Genomic DNA, 22,052 nt, shown 5'->3' with positions numbered 1-22,052 from the left:
TTGGGCCTTTCTATTGGGAGAGTGCTAGATTTACTATCTAGAGTCTTCCTTGTAGACTATGCAACAGAACCCATATGGATGCATGGCTTCTTATTCACCAGCAAAATTCCAATTTGTAGGCCCAACAGTATGCACACGTCAAGGCTTTTGGTATTAGTACAGTAGCATATTACACTTTAATAGGCACTTGCACACAGATTTCAGACAATGCTTTATAAAATTGCTCTTCTAGTAGCAGTATGTGAAGCTGCCAGTTCCTCTACATTCTTAATTTTGATATTTGTAAGTTTTGTACAATTACTTGTCAGTTTAGTAGATAGACATGATGCTTACTTAGTCATTTATTTTGTCTTAATTGTGTATGTGTGTGAGAAAGAAAAGAGAGAGCAAAGGGGGTATTTGTTTTTTCTTATTAATTTGCAAAATCCTTTGCTGTTACCAAATATAACACTTTGCATAATGTAATGCCTGTGTTACTCCCAACTTTTCAATGTCTTTTAATTAAATCCTGATTTATTTAATATGCAGACACTCATCAGTGTCTTCTGTTTCTGAAGCCTTCATAAATGTATCTTTTTTTTTTTTGGTTTTTCGAGACAGGATTTCTCTGTGTAGCCTTGGCCATCCTGGACTCACTTTGTTGACCAGGCTGGCCTCGATCACAGCGATCCACCTGCCTCTGCCTCCCGAGTGCTGGGATTAAAGGCGTGCGCCACCACGCCAGGCTATAAATGTATCTCATATCAAAAGAAAGATGCACAAGGTGATGGTAGGAGGCAGAGGGTGACAGGGTGTGGCTACTCCTTCCCTCTTTGTTTTAGTCTTCGGAGGCAACTGCGCTCACTGCTTTCTTTTATTCGTCTAAAGGTTTTCTCTGTGTCTGTAAGCCTTTGTTTCTATGTAAAGCACTGGCCATATTGGATGGCTGTAGTAATGGCCCTTGAACGCCGCGCCTTTCTTTATCCATTGCCACTGTCCTTGGGATGTGACCTTGCCTTGTTTTTGGTCCAGAGGTAGTCTGTTTCCTGACTTCTTTTCACTTTTCTTCTTTTCTGTTTTTTGGTTTTTCAAAACGAGGTTTCTCTGATACTCTGGCTGTACTTTGTAGATGGGGCTGGCCTCATACTAAGAGATCCACCTGCCTCTGCCTCACAAGTGTTGGGATTAAAGGCATGCACCACCACAGCCCAGCTTTTTTTTTTTTTTTTAAAGTTTTTAAGAAAAAAATTTATGTGTTTGTGTGTGGGTCAGAGTGAGTATATGCATGTGCATCGTGTATGTTCAGACAGAGGGCAGAAGAGGGTGTCAGATCCCCTGGAACTGGACTTACAGGTTGTTGTGAGCAGTCTGTTATATCTGAGTGTTAGAACCTCAACCCCAGGTCATCTGCGAGAGCAACATGCTTTCTTCACTGCTGAGCCGTCCCTCCAGTCGGTTCCTTAACTCTTTAGTGTGGGATCCCTTTTTAAAAAACATTTAATTTTATTGAATTAATTTCTTCAGATTATATCTCAGTTGTTATCCCATACTTTGTATCCTCCCATTCTTCCTTCCCTCCCACTTTTACCCTATTTCCCTCCCTTATGTCTGTGACCAAGGGGGACCTCCTCCCTCACTATATGGTCAAAAGCTATCAAGTCTCATCTTGGTAGCCTGCTTATTCTTTCTCTGAGTGCCATTAGGCCTCCCCACCAAGGGGAAGTGGTCAAATAGGGGACACCAGAGTTCACGTCCAAGTCAGTCCTCGCTCTCCACTCAACTGTGGAGAATGTCCTGTCCATTGGCTAGATCTGAGAAGGGGTTCAATGTTTACTGCATGTATTGTCTTTGGTTGGTGCAGTAGTTTGAGCTGAACCCCTGGGCCCAGATCCACCCATCATGATATTCTTGTTGTAGGTTTCTAGGGCCCTCTGAATCCTTCTATTTCCCCATTCTACCATATTTCTCTCACCTGGAGTCCCAAAAGGATGTCCTCACAACTATCCCAATCTCCTGGTAAGTGAAGACTTTCATGGGACATGCCTCTTGGGCTAGTGTCCAATTATAAGTGAGTATATACCATGTGAGCCCTTGGAGGCTAGAAGAGGGCATCTGATCTCCTGGAGCTGGAGTAACAGAGGCTGTGAGCTAATAGAGGTGAGAGCCAGGCACCAAACATGGGTCCCCTCTAATAGGTATATGTGCTCCTAACCACTGAGCCATCTCTTCAGCCCCTCTTCTGTACAATTCTAACACAGCTTTTTGTTTCACTCTGCATTTAGAAGATAAGTGAGAGCTTTTTGGTTGGTTCATGTTTATATGGGTATAACTGTGTTTTAAAGCTCCAAATTAGTTATTCTATGCTGTCACTTTATATGTTAAAAGGACCTTATACTTGTGTAGAAAGGGGGAATTATTTATTTATTTATTTTGAGTGTATGTTATATGGTGGTCAAAGGACAACTTGCAGGATTCTCCCTCCACCATGTGGGCCATGGGTTTTGACTTAGGTTGTCAGGCTTGGTGGCAAGTGCCATTGCCCACTGCTGGGCCATCTTGCTGGCCCTAGATTAGAATGTTGCTCTGATAATTTATTTTTTGTGCCATGCTGCTTGAGAAATGGTTTTATAACCTTCCCTGTCAGGGACACATTTCCTGAGTAATTTGGTTATCTTTCTCATGGCATGTCGTGATGGTGAAGTTTATCCCACTGACCTTGCTGCTCTTGACCTTTTGTTTTCTGAAAAGGTTTTTATTTCAACTTTTGTTCATCATTTTATGCATAGCACGTCTGGAATCAGGTTGGCATTTTGGAGGACACTTTCATCTTCTTCTAAGTCCTCCATAATTTTTTTTTCATTTGTGGACTTCTAGATGTTTTCATTTAAAAGAATTATTTTCAGTGGTTCAATTTTAATCATCTATCACATACTTTTTAATGTGATAAATATATTTAACATAAAATTTATTATTTCATAATGTACAGTTCTGTGGTGTTAAGGCTACCCAAATGTGTGGCCTGTGGAGATGTTGTACATGCGGCCAGCCCTTTTTTAGTCTTGCAGACTCAGTTGTGTCAGTGAAACAGTAACTTCCTAGTCTTCCCTTCTTTACTCAGCCCATGGCCACTGCCATTTGCGTTGTCTCCATGAGTTTAGCTATTTTAGGTAGTAAGTGGAATCATAGAATATTTATCTTTTTGTGAATAGCTTATTTCACTTTGAATAGTATATTCAAGGTAGTCCATATTGTAGTGTGTATCAGAATTTTCTTTCTTTTAATGCTGAGTAATATTCCTCTCTCTCTCTCTCTCTGTCTCTCTCTCTTTCTCTGTGTGCATGCATGCACACACATGTGTATGTATCACATTGTGTACTTATTTTGATGATGTCTATTGCATCTATCTTTTGGCTTTGTGAATAATGCTGCCTTTGTAATATTAGTGCTTTGATGACTCTATTGTAATCTTTACGTAGCACTCTTTCATTATTTTCAGTTTCTCTGTCTCTAGTTTCAGTTATTTTGCAGCCACCCACAATCCAACAATGCTAGTATTTCTTGGAACTCTAAAGAGAAAGCAGCCTTGTCCACATGGCCTTTATGATTGTATGTAGTTACAGTTGTTCCATCTCATTCTTGGTCATGGTTAGTCTCTTACAACGTCTACATTGTAAACCAAACTTTATTATAGGTATGTATCCATAGGATTTAATAGTGTTGGGTTATTGCTGAAGGTAGCACATACTTCAGTTTCATAAATAGAGAAATCCAGTTGGTACTGACCGGGGAAGCTTCCTTCCTGCTGGCTTAGCTTTCCTGGGACTAGCAGGTGCTCTGTCGGCTGCTGGGGGTCGGAGGTAATCATCAGCGGTCTTCTTCAGCCTTGAGTACTGTGAAGTACAAGATGCCTGTGGGTCTAATAGTGACATGAATATTATAGCACTACGCTTTCTGTTTGAATGTAAGCCCCACTCCACATGAGAAAATGCATGCCTGGTAGTGTAAATCTCAGTAATAACCTATGGTTGGGGAGCTCACGTTCCCCAGGGATGGGCCTATTACTATTATTCTGCTAAATGGACATGGTATTAAACTGCCCTCTAAAGTCCCATCTCTCCACCAATAGATTAGTGCAGCTGTCAGTCCTCATCAGAGAAGCCTCTTTGTAGTAGGCGAGGCTTAATGCAGAAACTCACAACTGGTCAAAGTGCAGAGAGTGTTAGTGGAGGATCAGGCACAGATGGAGTATCTGTGTTTTCCTCCTCCTGCAAGGCTTAGGACGCATCACAAAAGAGAGGTAGATGCTCAGAGCCAGAGGTGAGGGAGACACAGAGCAAAGTGGTGTCTTCTGGACATGGGAAGACCTCTGGGCTCAGGAACTTACAGCAGCTGTTGTCCTGTGCAAGCCAATAAGCATGCTAGCATGGAGTGGAAGGTGCTTTTGAGCCTCACCTCCCTAACCAAGGAACTGTTGACAGCTGATAGCTTCTGAGGGTGAGACAGTCAGTCTTCTTTAAGGGTGTGGCCCTTGGTAGGCCAACCATGCTTCAGTGGATGGCCCCACACCCATAGTATATAGGCAGCCTAAATTAAACTCAGTGGGTTTAAATGAAGAAGATGACAGGAACTTGGAAGTAGGGTCGAGAGGTGGGAGAGGGGTTGATCTGGGAAGAGTTAGGTGGCAGAGTGGGGAGTGAACATGATCAAAATACAGTGTGTGGAATTCTCAAAGAATTAATAAAAATATCATATTAAAGACTTAAGTAACAATACACTTATGTCCAGGGTTTCAGGCATCCACTGGGATGTGTATGTCTTGGATTGTATCCTTAAGATGAGCCATATTTACTCAATTTCTTTCATTTCTTCACTTTACTTATTGCCTTCTTGTGGGGATATGGAGAAAATTGCATTTTGCAGCTCATGTTGGTTTCAGACTCACACAGATAGTGTTGTTTTAGTCTCCTAGGAGCTACCACACCCGCTGTTAGTTTTTTGGTTTTAAAACATTTTTATTGAAGACTTTTTACTCCCTGAGGACACTGCCTGCTTTGTTCCACACTGCACAGCCTATACATGGTCCACAGCAGTTACTCAGCAAGTAGTTGTTGACGCTCTAGGAAACTGTTCTGACTGGAATGAGTTTATGCCTCCCGCTTGTATGTACTGAGTTTCCAAAGAGGCAAGCTGAAGTAATGTTGATTGTGTCTGAATGACAAGAGGAAGGGCCAGGTTATAGACTAATAGATGTAGAATAATTATACGTCTATAGAAATGTCCTCTCTTATATATGTGTATGGGAACATATATACATATGTATGGGTGAGTGCATGGAGAAAGGTTTAGGCAGATACTTATTAACTTCAATCAGTGGTTAAGTCAGGGGAGGAAGAAACTATGAACATTGTGGGGCTAATATGGAATTTCATTTCTATGATACGAACATGGCATTTTACTTGTGTATTTGTGGGGAAAATGAGTATGCTTAAAGCAAGTGTATTCTACTATAAGAATTCAAAGACAGTAGAAAAGGATGTTTGTCTTGGTATCAGGAAGGTGCACAGACTTTTGGACAGAAGAGATAGACTGGAGGAGGACTGAAGCTCCAGGAAAGCATCTTTGGCACTGGACACTGGGAATCCATGCAGGAGGACACGGTTTATGTTAAAGAGATGATGACACTTGAGGAACATCCTTGGCAAGAACATTGATCTTACTCTGAATTGGCAGTGGAAACTGACCAAGGCTGTCAGTGGGCAGAGTGCTCAGTGGACTTGATATCTATTGCTTGTGCGTGTGTTTTTCCATAAAGAGAATTCAGTGCTGCGAGTAGCATAAATCTCTTTTCCTTAGGCTTATTTTTACTCTCCATAAATCTCTGTGGAATCTAATCCCCCTCTTTAAAAAATTTAAACACAGGAGGACATTAGTCTCCAAGAAGTTATGAAACTCTTTGAAGGTTACTTAGCTGATAAGTGGTGGAGGCCTGGACTAGAGCCCAGGTCTTCCCTACCAAATGCTGTGTCCTTTTAAAATTTTATATATTTATTTATTTTTATTTCCAAGAAAAGATTGGCCAAGAAATCACTCAGTATGATTCACTGTCGAGTGGGTTCTCCATTTATGAGGCATATTTTGGAATGGACACTTAAAGAAAACCTAGTAACTGGTTAAAATGCAAATAGAAAATTGTTAGGAGATTGAGACTAAAAGATCAAGACTAACTCAGTGTTAGAAACTAGTTCAGGATAGGCTGGGGAGATGGCTCAGTGCATTAAGTAAGGTACTGGCCATGAAGCCAGAGGACCTGAGTTTGGTTCCCAGGACCTACCTGATGGAAGGAGAGCACTGACCCATCAAGTGGTCCTCTGACCTCTACACATACACTGTGGCATGTGCACCCCCTAAAATAAAAGAAATGTAAGAAAGGAATACCTCAGAGGAAGTAGCTGGCTAAATTATCATTATTACGACGACAACGATGATGATGATGATGATGATGATGATGTGATAGTTTACTGCATTTGGGCTAAATCTCAGCAATTGGTAGTTTAACAAGAATTTGTAGATGTCTAAAAGTTAAGCAGTACCGGGGAAGGAATTTAATATTATTGTTGAACTAAGGCAGAAATCAAATAAATTTATTTTATGTCTGCTATTATTTTACTTTTTTAAAATCCCAATTACTGTTTTTTTCATTGTGCAAGCTATTAAACAGTTACAAGAATGAAAGTTATTGCAGCTCTTAACTAAAAGCATGATGTAGTTATCAGCATTGTAGAATTATTTCTTATAATAGCACTATGTTGGCTGGCTTGCAAGTCATGGGTTATTAGTACAGTGATGTCAGAACATATCACCACATCTTTTATTTTTCCTTAGTATTCATTATATTTTTCTGAACTATAAATACCTTTTGTAATTATCATTGGCAGGTTTTTAATAAATATATTTATCATGTATGTTTTTTGTGCATTCTTATATAATAAACTAAAGGAATTTGTAAATCAAGAAAGTTGTATAGTTCAAATGGAAAATTACAAGTATAGCTAGATTGTCAGAACTGATGAGATAACAGGTTTTTGGTCATAAGTTCAGGATGTCACAGGCCATTACTTTATGATTGTTGTTATTTTTTATTTTGGGGCTGTTCTCAAGCCAGACCAAATCCTAGCGTGGAGAGGGGAGGTGGGCCCGAAGTCACCCCTGCCCCCACTGAGGAGCTACTGACAATTGACAGCTGCTAGGTGGGGTCAGTGGTTTTGAAGAGTGTAGCCCCTGGTACGTTCACCATGCTCCAGTGAAGTCAACACATTCAAGAACATGGGGGCAGCCCAGGCTGGACATGATGGGTGCACAAACAACAGAAAGAAAGGACAGGGGTGTGTGGGTAGGGAAGGGCAGGTGGACCAGGACTGTTAGGGGAGGAGGTGAGGATGATCCAACCACGGTGTACAGACTTCTCAAAGGACTAATAACACTTTAAGAAAGATGTAGAAGTGTTGAGTTTAAACTGTCTGTAGTGGTCTGCACAATTCTATGCCAGCTTTAGCATTTTTGACGACATATTCCCGTGAGTGCTGCCAGTGTTCATACTGTAAGGTCTGGTGATTCCTCCAATAGGGTCACCAGTGACTGGTTGTCTTCCCACTGGAGCTAGGGTGTTGAATATGCTGAGAGGGAGGCTGCATTGGGGTCTGTCAGTCAGAGAAGCCCTAGGCAGTGGATTATGCTGATATCCCTGCCAGCTTAGCAGAGCCCAGAGAACACTGGGAAATAAAGGCATTGCGTTTGTGACTCTTGTGAGAGAGCCAGATGAGTAGAGATGGGGGACGTTAAAAAAAAGCGGCTCATCTTCTTACTCTGCCGCCTTGGGCATTGAAGAACAGTCAGTACATGTTTCTCAGAGGTTCTTTGATGAAAGAGCAGAGTTGAAAACAGTTATCCAGCTTCTTACTGGTACGTTTGTAGTATATATCATAAAAATGAATCACAAGAAAAACAAAGTGAGAGAAACTCCATCAGCCGCCAGGTTTGTCTTTACTTTTTTTCTTTATTGGATTCATCAGACTTAGCATTGTTTCTATACACTGCCTTGGCGTTTTAGCCCTCTTATATGAGTTTCTGTGTTTAGTAACAGTTCACACACCCAAGCTGCTCTGTGGACTCTAATTAGAGCAGCACTGTGTGAGAAAGAGTTTGCTGTTCTGACAGTCTAGAAGTTGGCCTTTTTAGGATTTTGTCTTAGAGCAGAGACAAAACTGGATAATGCAATTAATCTTAGAGAAGCATGGTAGATGGTTGTAAGTAGGAAGCCTTCTCAGAAGTTTGGTTAGTTGGCTAAGTGAAAACCTAGGAGAGCGTCATTACTTCATACATTTGGATTATACTAAGAAACATGGCTTTTGTTGTTGTTTTCTTTGTGTGCAGCCCAGCTTAGTCTATATGTTAGAGATGGCCTTTGAACTCTTTTTAAAAAATTATAGTTATTTTAATTTATCTGGATGTTTTGTCTGTGTGATTGTCTGTGCACCATGTGTGCGCCTGGTGCCTGAGAAGGCCAGAAGAGGGCATCGGTTCCCTTGGAGCTGGAGTTACAGACAGTTGTGAGCCACCATGTGAGTGCTGAAAATCGAAACCCTGTCTTCTCCAAAAGCAGCCAGTTCTCTTAACCACTGAGTTCTCTCTCCAGCCACTGACCTGGACCTCTTGATTCTCGGCTCATATTTCCTAAGTGCTGGGTTTTCCCCAAGTGCAAGCATGCATGTTTTTGAGTAAGGAGAATGTTGTCAATTCAGTCTTTCATAAACACTGTATTGAACTGTCTGTAGTCACTCACATTTCCTTTTTATAAGAATATCATAACGAAAGTTGGCACACTTAGATGACTGAGGAAGGAAAGTCCCAGATTTGGGCTATCCTGGACTACCAAATGAGATCCTGTTTTAAAAAAGAACCGCCTCGACCCCCAACCTGGGCCAGGTGGTGGTGGCGCATGCCTTTAACTCCTGCACTCAGGAGGCAGAGGCAGCTGGATCTCTGTGAGTTCGAGGCCAACCTGGTCTACAGAGCTAGTTCCAGGACGGTCAAGGCTACACAGACAAGCTCTTTCTTGAAAAACAACAACAACAGCAACAAAACAAACAAACAGACAAACAAAGATCACCCCCCCCCAATAATGATAAAAAGCATATATTGAGTACCTGGTAAGTGTGAGGCACTGTGCAAATAATCAGCATAAAGAAAGCATATGGCTTGAAAGCTAATGAGGGAAGCAGATCAACACTTGGGAGCTTAGTCCCCTCAAGAGCGAGCTCCCAGAGCATGCCACAGGAAATAGCCTCCATAGGTATATACTGGCCCATAAGGCCAGGAGTTCAAATATAGACTGTGAAAATGATACAAAAGCTCCAGAGTTCACTGTTAGGATGGGTGTCTACTCAGAACCTGTTTTGGGTGAAAATGATCTAAAGTGACTATAAGAATATTGTTATTGAAAATGGTTTATTTGTTTTTACACAATTACATTGTACATTAAATGTAGACAAGTCACATGTAAGCTGACCCTAGTAGCCTTTATAACATGTGTATCTGTGACACTTGTGTGGCTTGTTTGAGGTGTTCTTTGAGTGAGTGCGTACCCCCTGCAGCTTGTTCCAGGACAGTATTTGTGGAACCCTTTGTCTGGTGTGTGCCAGGAGGATGGCTGCTGGACTGAGCAGCAGCTGCAGTGAGCCCGTCTCCTGTGTTTTGTTCCTGCTTCAGGGCACTTGCAGGGAGTGGTCTGCATTCCCTTCTTGACCACATCCAACTCCTTCTGAGAGGCCGTTTTCTCAGAGAGCCTTCCTTGATAACCCAGCTGAAACAGTGTCTCTGCTCTCTTAAATCTAATTGTGCTCATAGACTTTAACCACTAATTTGGCAATTAATCATGTTAATTGCTTTGTGCGTTGCATCCATTGTTGTGTTGACTTGTGATTTAAATTGTGTCTTGACTTTGCTGGTGTGATGTTTGTCTTCTGATTACTGTGCAAGATTCTTGAAAAGAGACGCCTTTCTATAACACGAGAACAGTGATCTCCGAACTTTCCCGTTTATCCGCTTCTCTTTGTTTGTCCCAATGGCTATGACAGACTTTACACTGGGTAATTTATTAACAACTGAAGTTTGTCTCTCAGAGTTCTGGAGGCTGAGAAACATAAGGTCATAATGCCATCAGATTTACTCTCTCGTGAACGCCTATTCTGCATAGATGGTGCCCTCCGTACATCCTCTCATGGTACAGGACGCAGGGACAAGCCGACTTCATCAGGTCTCTAGTCACAGTCACAGTGGCCTAGCTAACTTCTGTCTCTTAATATCAACACTGTGGGCTTTAGATTCCATTAGATGAAGTTTTGGAAGGATAGAGGAATTCAGATTATAGCTTAGTCCAAACAATTTGGTTATGAATCTCAATACATGCATTTGATTTAATTGTGAAAAAAATAGATTACAAATCCCATGAAATCTGAATAAAAATGGCATAAAGTGAAACAAGCAATAATTAACATTTATATTATTTATAATGTATTTTCACCAGTTGTACTTGGAAGAGAAATCTAAAAAGTTATGGGGATACTAAGGGAAGACATCAGATTGGCAACATATGCTGTACCCTAGGACTGCTCCAGTGCTCTCTCTCAGTAGTTATGTGAAAGGTTTTTCTGAAAACTGCCTGTACTTATATCGTTAGTATTATATTCCATATAATGGAGAGAACCACCATAAGCCGTTCAGCACCCTGTGATGCCCATCCTTCTCCCAGCACCCTTGAAGGACTGGGTGTGAACCGGCTGTGAACGTCAGGGTCAACCTCCATTTCATGTAATAAGGGCTGGTTTCTTCCACATACATATCGAACACTTAAAAAGAATTCTAATGCAGAAGAATGAAACACACAGGGACAGTTGGGTTCAAATGATTTATTATCAATGAAAAAGAAAATGTGAACGTGTGTGTGTGTGTGTGTGCGCGCGCGCGTGTGTGTGTGTGTGTGTGTGTGTGTGTGTGTGTGTGAGAGAGAGAGAGAGAGAGAGAGAGAGAGAGAGAGAGAGAGAGAGAGAGAGAGAGAGGGAGAAAGAGAGAGAGAGGAGGGGTTGCTGTGACCGTAGAAAATCCAGCTCAAGGGTGCTGGGCAGATGCGTGAAATGTGCTCATATTCAGTAGATACTGAAATGTGACCTTCTTGACCATCTGGGGAGGAGAGAACATGTTGTGAGGTGGGAGGTGGCTCAGGGGTGAGAGCACTTGCTTTGAAGCAGGAGGAGTGCAGTTTTGATCCCAGCACCTAAGAAAAGGCTGGGCACTGCTTCACATGTGCCTGCGACTCCAAGTGTGTGAGGGGTGGGCTGGACAGGGAAAGATGGAGAGCTGGTGTGAACTGCCCCTGCTTTAGTTCAGTCCAGTGAGAGATTCTGTCTCAAAGGAGTATGGTGGACAGTGATAGAGCAGAACACTGGATGCCCTCCTCTTCCTTCTGTACTCCCATGCACACACACACATACCACACCACACACCCACATCCACACCCACGCATATCACACACACACATATACACATACATACCCCACACACATACACCCCACACCCCACCCACACCCACACCCATGCATGCCACATACACACATATACACCCCCCCACACATACACACCCCACCCCACCCCTACCCACACCCATGCATGCCACACACACACATACACACCCCACACACAAACAAATATACACTACACCACATACACACACATACACACACAAGCACACCACATACATACCCCCCCACACCACACCAAACCCCACTTACATGCATACCATACACACGCACACACATACACCACACACACCACACACACCACACACACATACACACCAGTCCACACCACACCACACATACACACACACCACACACACACAAACATTCACACCACACCAACACATAAACACACACACCACACACACACAAACACTCACACCACACCACACACAAACACACACACCACACCACACATATACACACCCCAACACACACACACACACACACACACACTTTCAGCATACTAGGAGTCCTCTATGCTTCTTCCCACTTGCCTTTTTTCTTTCCACATAGTTAAACCATTTTTATTTTCATTATAAATACTTTTCTTTTATCACTTATCACATGTATTATTCTATGATTTTGAATTTTAAATAATATAATCATATAGTATACATTCTTTCATTCGGTGAAAGTAATGTTTTCAGTGCTATATAATGTTTCTGTTTTTTACTATGTCTTAATTTATCCTTTAGCCGGGTGTGGTGGCGCACGCCTTTAATTCCAGCACTTGGGAGGCAGAGGCAGGTGATTCGCTGTGAGTTCGAGACCAGCCAGCCTGGTCTACAAAGCGAGTCCAGGACAGCCCAGGCTGCACAGAGAAACTCTGTCTCTCCCCCCCCCCCCCCAAAATTATCCTTTAGCCAATCGATGTCATGTGTTATGTTTGAAATTGTGCTTAAATTGTTCAGTTTGGGGCTGTTTAAAGAATAAATAAGACAAAACCTTATGAGTCTTTTGATCTATAAACATGATTCCTCTCTCTGTTTTATTTTCCTTTTAATACAATAGGTTTCTGCATAAAGATCTTACGCATCTCTTGTGCTATTTGTATCTATACTTGGTCATTTGGTATTTCTTTATTTATCTTTAGATTGGGTTGGGGATTGAACCCCAAGCTCTTGTACACACTAGGTAAAGCCCTTTACCCTACATGCTACTACTTTGGGTGGCATCTTCCTAGAAGCCTGATTCTTTTAACTGATTGTCGATGGTGTAAAGAAATACAACTAATTTTCCTTTGCTGCTGTCACTCAATTTTGCTCAGCTCATATGTTAATTCCAAGATAAAAAATACACATGCAAATGTTATCTCCAGATAATAAAGTTTACTTTCTCCTTTCCAGCCTTAGGGCTCTCTTTCCCCTCTGTGTTTTTCTGTGCTGGCTGGGGCCCCTAGTACAGAAGAGGATGAAAGTCCCAGAGGAGGAGAACATTGTGTTATTAAGTTTGATGTTAGTGTAGATTTGTTTTTTGTAAGGTCTGCTTTATGAAATTGAAGTTATTCCTTTTTACTTTTAGTTTACAGAGAATTTTGAAAATCACAAGTGTTTGATTTTATTCCTTATTCTGTACTTAGTGAGATTACTCACTTTGTCCTTTATTGTGCTAATGGAGTGAATTGCCTGAACACACTGGAAGAGGATTAGCAGTCAGTGAGCCTAGCATCTCCCTGAAGAAATTAAAAGATTTTCCCTTTATCTTTGTTCAGGTTTTTATTGCTGTGATGAAACAGCATGATAAAAAAGCAAGTTGAGGAAGAAAAGGTTTATTCAGTTTACACTTCCACATCATCACCGAAGGAAGTCAGGACAGGAACTCAAGCAGGGCAGGAACCTGGAGGCAGGAGCTGATGCAGAGGCCATGGAGGAGTGCTGCTTACTGGCTTGCTCTTCATGGCTTGCTTAGCTTGCTTCATCACAGAACTCAGGACCACCAGCCCAGAGATGGCACCACCCACAATGGGCTGGATCCTCCTCCCATCAGTCACTAATTAAGAAAACCTTACTGCTGGATCGCATGGAGGCATTTCCTTAACTGAGGGTCCTTCCTTTCTTATGACTCTATCTTGTGTCAAGTTGACGTAAAACCAGCCAAGTACACACTTTGTTATCTTTTTTTGAGACAGGATCTTCATGTAGTGCTGGCTGTTCTGGAACTCAGTCTATAGATCTAGCTGGCCTTGAATTCACAAAGACAGAGATCTGCCTCTGTCTTACCTCTGCCTCTGAGGGCTGGGCTTAACGGTGTGCACTACCACACGCTCCCTTGTTATAGATTAAAAACAGTATTTGAACCCATCATTCCTACTAGAATCACATTTCAATTTAAACTCAACTTTTGTCAGGGGAACACCAACCAACATTTATATTCCATATTCTAAGGTAGAGTTGAAGTTTATCATTTATAAGTGGAGAGATTAAATAGAAGCTGGGAATAACAGTTGATGCCACACAAAATTGGTAAACACACTTTCTTGAGTATTTTAATTTTGCGATGTTTGAAAAAACATTCTGGGATGAGTCACTTATTTTAGTAATGATTATTTGGAATTCTAGGAATTAAGTGCATCATTTTAGATTTTAGTGATACAGAGAGATACATGTGATATATCAAGAAAATCGTGTTCTCAAGTGGAGAGCCCCACTTCCCTGGAGAACAGTGTGAGAGGTTTACGATAGTATAATCTTGCTGCTTTCCTTTTTACCAGTTTTAATTCATGTGCTTCCTTTGAAGAGGATGTAGTATTTCACCTTGGTTTCATTTAGTTGACTGTGTGTGCAGTGATTGCATTAAAGAGCTGAGTCCTAGAATTGGTTTTAGTGTCTTTGCAGTTTGCAGATTATTAAGTTGATGTTAAGATGCCAGGCAGTCTGGATGCCATGACCATTTGGAAACCGATTTAGTCTGAGTAAAGTGACTGATGTTCGATTTAATTGAGAAGAAAAGAACTTCATTCTATAAAATGAAATCTGTGGTGAGAGTCAGCTGACAACTACTCATGTGGCATGTGGCGCGAGCTGTCTACAAGGCAGTTACTGGTCTCGGGGCCTGTGTTATTTCCCAGTCACCTGCTACTTAAGGTTGCCAAAGCTGAAGGTTTCCGTCTTGGCAGATGTTAAGTGTTGTTGGTGAAGCACAAACGTCATTATCACAAAAACAGGAAGCTATGTAGGAGAACATGCCAAATGGTAAATTAATAGTCAGGGTAAAGGAAACTGACGCACTCTCAGGGAAGGAACCCTGAATTCATCTATTTTGTTCTTTTTAGGTGGCTTAAGGGACAGAAATGGCCAAATTCACTCCTTTTTTAGACAGTATTGAATTGAATAGGTTTAGCCTTCACCAGAAAGCTTGTTTTCTTATATTTTGCATTGTCTTAAAAATGTTGATGTCCTAAAGATTGTGAAATCCTGGATGGAACTTGATTAATTCACATTAATGTTTGGCTAGCTAAAGTCTTGTAAAGTGCAGTAAAATTGACTGTTAATTTAGAAAATTTAATAATTTGAATCATATCTCAATATGTAGGAATAGATAATTTAAAGAGGAATCAAATAAAAAATTTAAACCATATTTTGGTAAATAAATCCATAAATAATATGCTAAATGAATCAAGAGTATCAGCATTGTAGATCCCAAGAATCAGCTATCAAGGACTTGATTTTCTTTTATGTCCTTGGTTGATGTGTGCACAGTTCTTACACATACTTATAAGTGATCTTCATTAATGCACATGATACAACTTTCTATTATTATTTAGTTAGCATACAGAGTAATGAATTATGTTGTAATATTGTCCTACATGTACATTTTTAACTGGAAAATTACATTTGTGTGGACATGTATGTGCACACGCACATGTCTGTACATGTGAGGCTGTGAGCATGCCACGGTGCATGTGGAAATTACAGGACAACCTTCAAGAGTTAAACATCTCCTTCCACTATGTTGGGTCAGGCTGGAAGGCTTTGTGACAGGTGCCTTTGCCTGCTGAGCTATCTTGCCAGCTCTCATACATATGTATTATTATACCCTTGTCCCCTCCCTCTCCTTGACAGCTGGCACATCCATTCAGCAAAGCTTTTTAAAAAAATTTTTCTCCCTCTCCCTCTGTCCCTCCCTCCAGTTCTTCCCTCCCTCCGCTCCTCTCTCCCTCCCTCCCCCCATCTGTGTTTTGAGACAGGGTCTCTCTAGGTATCCTTGGATGTCCTGTCTATGTCAATTACGCTGGCTTCAAATTCACAGGAATCCACCTGTCTCTGCCTTCCAAATACTCAGATTAAAGGCATGTGCCACCACACCTGGCTCATCCTTATCTGCATGCATGCTGGCTAGAATGCTCACCTGTGGTACACAGTGCCCTCTCTGAGGGCCCATGAGACTTGCACACTTTTTTAAAAAATTAATTCATTCATATTACATCTCAATTGTTATCCCATCTCTTGTATCCTCCCATTCCTCCCTCCCTCCCATTTTCCCTTTACTCCCCTCCCCCTATGACTGTGACTGAGGGGGACCTCCTCCCCCTGTATGTCTCTTCTTGGTAGCCTGTTATCCTTCCTCTGAGTGCCACCAGGCCTCCCCATTCAGGAGACATGGTCAAATATGGGGCAGCAGAGTTCGTGGAGACTTTCACACTTTTGAGCTGTGATTAGTAGTATATATTAAGATTTTATCTTTTTTTTTTTTTTAAAGTGTGTATAGCAGTTATTAGCACCAAAGCCTTACAATTGTATTGGAAAAAGAAGCCACAGTTGGAGAACAGACCCGTAACACCTTGAGGAATTACGTGGTTAGATGGGACTGTAAGGTGAGGGCTTGTGAAGCTTCTGATGACTGAAGAACAAACTTCCTCTTTTCATGTTATCAGGAATTCCCACTTGAGGCCTGGTGGGATGGCTCCGTGGGTGCAGGTGCTTGCTGCCAAGCTTCACAGGCGTTCCATCCCCGGGGATCACACCGTAGAAGGAGAGAACTAACTCCCACCAGCTGTTCTCTGACTTCCACATGTGTGCTATGGCATAGCTGAGCACACACACACACACACTAAGACAATGTAATTTTATGTTAAAAACAAACAAGAATTACCAGTTAATAATTCTTAACTTTCAGATTTATAGAACTGATCTCCTTATCTTGGTTTTCCCACCTTAAACTTTAAAATAGCACATTTCCAGTTTTTGGAGATGAGTTGAAATGGGTAAAAGATGCACTTTTACAGCATAGATCTTTATTAAAACCACTCTTTCTTTTGCCATAGCTGTGTTTAGCCCAGTGCCTAATTCATTTATTTTAGTTTAGATATGGTTTAATGAGCATTGTTCTGGGTAGTAGGAATAGCCAGCAGATAGGCAGCCCAAGTGTAAGGTCGGTTAGTGCTTCCATTACAGGGAGGGAGGAAACGGTAATAAGCAAGAGACAAACGCATGAAGCCCAAGCATCTTAGGTGATATAAAGAAAAAAAAAAAAAACAACAACAAAAAAAAAGAACCAACCAAAAAAAACAAATGGACAAATCAGGAGGCTGTGATAAAACTGGGTGCTGCTTCACAGTGGAAAACCAAGGGAGAGCTCTGCAGGCAAGGAAATCAAAGCCTGAGCAGCACTGAGGGCCAGGCAGAGTCCTGGGAGGAGCAGTCCTTGCAGGGAACAGCACACGTAGGAAGAGGCTGATACACCTCAGGGAGAAGTATGGGCAATGCACATGGACCACCTGGACAAGGGCCAGAGCAGCAAGATGACATCATCAGTAAGCAAGAGTTCAGGGTCCTGAAAGTGGTGGCAACTGAGTTGGTTTTTTCACCAGGCACAAAGGAGGATTTTAATCAGAAGAGTCTTATTATTGAACCAACTCTATATTTTTAAAAGGTTGGTGCCTCTTCAATATAGAACAGAGAATCTGGGAAATAGAATGAGAAAGTTGGTCATGGTGGCACCAACGTGGAACCCACGTGGGGTTCCTCCATCGACTTCCTATGAGTCATTTAGTCAGTGAGGAGGTCAGGGCTGTGTTCATGCTGTTGAAGCTCTGACTTGTAAGGTCCCGAGATACCTTATGAAGTAGGTTCATAGGAAAAGCAGCGGCCATTGTCACGCCTTGTGAAGCCATCGATTTCCAAAACCTCCAAATGCTGAGATGCGGCTGACTGACTCACGCCCTCTTTTGCATTTGCATTTTATCTGAAGCCGCGTACCATGCTTTGTGCTTTCCTGCAGATGAACGGTGCCATGTGCCAGCTCTAGAGAAAGCATCGTACCTTTGGAGAAAGAAAGAAAGCCATCTGCCACTAGAAAAAGGCCAAAAGTGGGCTCTTTTTTGTATGAACAGAGTGAAAGCTAAGAATCTATGTTTAAAATATGACCATAAAATTTCTCTGCATTTACAGTTCTTGGCATCAAGGACTAGAGACCTGATTTGGATGATATGTGTGGTTTTAAAAGTCAAGATGCACTTCTTAGCGAGAGGTATTGAAGCACTTAGGGTTTGCTGTTAGGAGGAATAGAAGTTTTTTGCGAGATACATAATTTGTCTCATATCTAGGCTCATTTATTGCCTTGTTCTTTGTGGCCAGTAAAGGCCTTCATTTTATCCTTTAAGCCTGTATGTATAAGAATTACTTTTTATTTACTTTATTAAGTATCATAAATGTGTGAGTTTTTCCATTTTGTTCTTAAAACTCTTATTTTTCCCCCCTGGATTCTTTAAGCTGTACATCATTGACTCCTGGACCCAACTGTGACCGCTTCAAACTGCACATACCGTATGCCGGAGAGACATTAAAATGTGAGTAAATGATGCATATTCTACCCAAAATAGAGACACAGAGTTAATTATTGGAAGTTGTGGTTTAGTTTTATTTCCGGCTGTTCAGAGTGATTTCTGATACAGCCCACCAGCAGTTAGTGTTTTGTTATCTGCCATCCGGCCCTGGTTCTGTTCAAAGTGAGGCAGTGGCTGGGATTATGCTGCAGTGGAACAGGCCTTCACAGAAACACGATAGCGCTTATGCAGTTCAGTTTTTTTCTTGGAGGGAACTCTAAGATAATACCCCAATAAAGAGGCTCATTGCTTTGGGCCTGCAAGATGGTTCAGTGAGTAAAGGCACCTCCCGCCAGTCCTGACAACCTGAGTTCAGTTCCTGGACCCAGAAGTTGAAGGAGAGAACTGAATCCTGCAGGTTGTACACTGATTTCCACATGTGTGCTGTGCCCCATCCCAGTAAAATAAAATGAACTAAAAATCTAAAAATGTCAAATACCTACTTAGTGATAGTTTTTTAGGAAGGAAGGGCTGAAATCCCCACTGCAGTCAGACGCATTGTCATAAACCTTTCTCTAAGATTCTGGGCATGGGCTAAGTGTCACATTCTGTGGCCTTTATAGTGAGGTTAGAGATGCAAGTGGCCTGCAAGGGCCAGGCTGATAATACAGACAAGGAGAACAGACCAAGTATGGCAGCCTGGATGCTCTGTCCCTGCGTACACTGCTTCTATTGACTCAGAAGGTGGAAGTCAGAAATTTTACATCTTATTAAAATCAGTTGTAAATGTTGGCTACCTTTCCAAAATTAAGGACGTAAGTTATTCGGGTAAATTGAATATGTGTGAAGAGTGGCCTGAGTTTCTGTGCTGTAGGCTCCCAACGTTGCCTGGGTGGTGTACGAGGTACCTCACTGGGATGCAGGCCAGCATCTGCAGCATCTGTCTATGCTGTATTAGGCCTTCTCTGTCACAAGCACAACACTGAAGCTCTTGCCTACTGTGAAAATGATAATAGCTTTGCTTTGTTAGTGTCATTAATTGAACCCCGGCATTTTCTTTCTTAAACCTATTCTTGTGACCAGGGTGTTAAAATCTATCTGTTCATAAAAAAAGAGGAATAAAACATGTGGATATTAGAGATCAGATGGATGGGTGAGGGTAATGGCACAGGCCATAATGTGCTTCCAAGGTAAGAGGACCTGAGTTTGACCCCAGAACCACACTGAAAAAAGCCTGGGAGGGGCACATGCTTATAATCCCAGTTGTGGGGACACAGAGACAAGCAGATCTCTGGGACATATGGTTATCCAGCTCGACAAGTTCCAGGCCAATGAGGGATCTAGTCTCAGAAAACAAAGTGGATGGTGCCTGAGGAATGACACCTAAAGTTGTCCTCTGGCCTACAGATGCACTTGTGTGTACGCTCATGTACTTACACACACACCCACATATGCACACACAGACACACACATGCACACACGATGGATGGGTGCATAAACTATATCTTTTGACTATTGACTAGGTGTTCTACCATCATTAACCAGGAGATACCACATCTCAGTGTTCTCTAGAGTTGCATTGTACTAATTATCCAAATGCAGTATTAAATGAGAGATGTAGGCCAAGGTGCCTTGTTAACCTTGTGTTATTACACCATCCTCAGGAAACCACAAAAGCACAGAAGCATTGCTGTGTAAAGAAGTGGCAGCATTTGATTGCTACTCTTTTTCAAAAAGAAATTATTAACTAAATTTAAAAGAAATGATCACAGTAAGTTGCTCATGTGAATGAAATGGAGACAGTGCTGAAATCACACACATGAGGGTGTGTTGGTCTTCTACCTCTTAGAACCCTCTCCTCCTGTCTTCTGAGGAAAGTGTTATAATTTTAAGAAGTGGTTCAGTTTAGTTCTCCTGAGGATCCCCATTTCTCTCAGTAATATACTTTTGCCATTTTCCTGACTGGCCAGTTTTGGATGTTATCTTTTGACTTCCTGCCCTGATATAGAGGCATCAGCCTGTTTTCAGCATCCGTCCCTCTTATCGCTCTCTTCCTCTTTAATGTAAGTACATCACCATTACTGGTTCCTGTGTTGTTTTCCTTGTAGCTTAACACTTTGTACTTTTTTCTTGGGCTGGGGATCAAATTCAAGGCCTTACAAAAGGCTAGAGAAAAGCTTTTCCATGGATCAAATCCATGCACACCCCCATACCACCCCCACACCCCAGGGTCACTTTAAACACTGTGTCATACAGTTAAATGAACAGTCCCAAAAGCTAGTTGGTAAGCGAGTGACTCAGCTTTGCTATCAGCTAGGACGATCTGTGCTGTAGTGATGAGAGCTTCATTTATCTGGATCATCATGAACCACAGATAATGTCTTCTGGCTTCACACTTCAGAGGATAAGAGTCTTTGCCCCTGCTTCTTCCTTTTTTCTCCTGCGTCTTCCTGCACTGTTCTCACTTGTCTTCTGTTTTGTCTTTTGCATTCTCAAGATTAGTAATTTGTTGTCTGTAATTGTCTCCAGGGCATTGTTCATAAGTTGTTCACAGTGGCTCCATGGGCCTGCTTCTGCTTTATCATTAGATTTTTACCTTGTTTTGTAGGCCTAAGTAGTAAAAATTCTATATATTACTGGATGCTTTCTTAGGAAACAGTCACTTGCCTGGGTTACTAGAACCAGGCTCAAGTAACCTGCCCGGATCTTGTTCTTCCCTTTTCAACTTCTGCCTTTCTTATATCTCTACTCAATATTTTTTTTTTTTTTTTTATCATCTCCATGATAATTAGGTATCTTATGTAAGAGCTCTGTTTTCCTCTCTGTTCCACTTTCAGATGCCTTGTTCTGACTTTATGACTGCAGTATCTGTCACAGTCTTTCAAAGAACACAAAGTAGAGATTTGAGAAAATACTTTTGGGACCGATGAGTTGATTCAGCAGGTGAAGGTGCTTGCTGACAAGCCTAACGACCTGAGTTCAGTCCTGGGACCCACCTGGTGGGAGGAGAGAGTTGTTTTAGTTTTCTTTCCTTTGTTGTGATGCAACAGTCTAACCAAAAGCCTCCCTGGATCAACTGATAATCAAGGCAGTTCCCTAAAGACACAGCTGCAGGCAGTCTGTTCTAGGTGATTCTTCAGTCAAGACTCCTCTCAGATGACTCCAGTAGGGACTTGGAGACATGGCTCAGCAGTTATGAACACTAAGTGTTTTTGTGGAGCACCTGTGTGTGTTCCTAAGAACCCATGTCAGGCAGCTCACAGCTGTCTGTCAGTTTGGCTCCATGAGGTCGGATGCTTTATTCTGTACTATGAAGGCACCCGCACTCACATGTACATATACTTATACTCAGGTTTAGTCACAATTGAAGATAAAATAAATATTTAGATCAACAAGATGAAACAAAAACCCGGCCAGCCAGCTCGAGAACTGACTCCCATGAGTTGTCCTCTGACCTCCAAATACATACCACGTGTACACACAATCACATACACACAAAGATAAATAAATGTAACAAAAGTTAAAAACAATGAAAAATGTTTTTTTTTTTTTAACCCACCATTGCATTAACATCCTTAGGGAGCATATTTTATACCATCATTTCTCTTCCTGTTATTCTATAATGCTTCAACCCTTTAATACGTATAGTTCCTCATGTTGTGGTGACCCTCAACCAT

The 22,052-nt window shown here is 41.7% G+C and overlaps 1 protein-coding gene across 1 annotated transcript in view; it reads left to right on the top strand.

The window, feature by feature from the left end:
• Positions 1-22,052, top strand: part of Babam2 (BRISC and BRCA1 A complex member 2) — a 391,205-nt gene that overhangs the window by 13,140 nt on the left and 356,013 nt on the right. The window contains exon 3 of the mRNA XM_051170891.1: positions 18,323-18,399. Coding sequence (XP_051026848.1) covers positions 18,323-18,399 — 77 coding nt within the window. The remainder of the gene's footprint in view (positions 1-18,322; positions 18,400-22,052) is intronic.

This window comes from Acomys russatus, chromosome 1, assembly GCF_903995435.1.
Source record: "Acomys russatus chromosome 1, mAcoRus1.1, whole genome shotgun sequence".
NCBI classification, from domain to species: Eukaryota; Metazoa; Chordata; class Mammalia; order Rodentia; family Muridae; genus Acomys; species Acomys russatus.
This window is presented reverse-complemented; position numbering and strand designations above follow the sequence as displayed.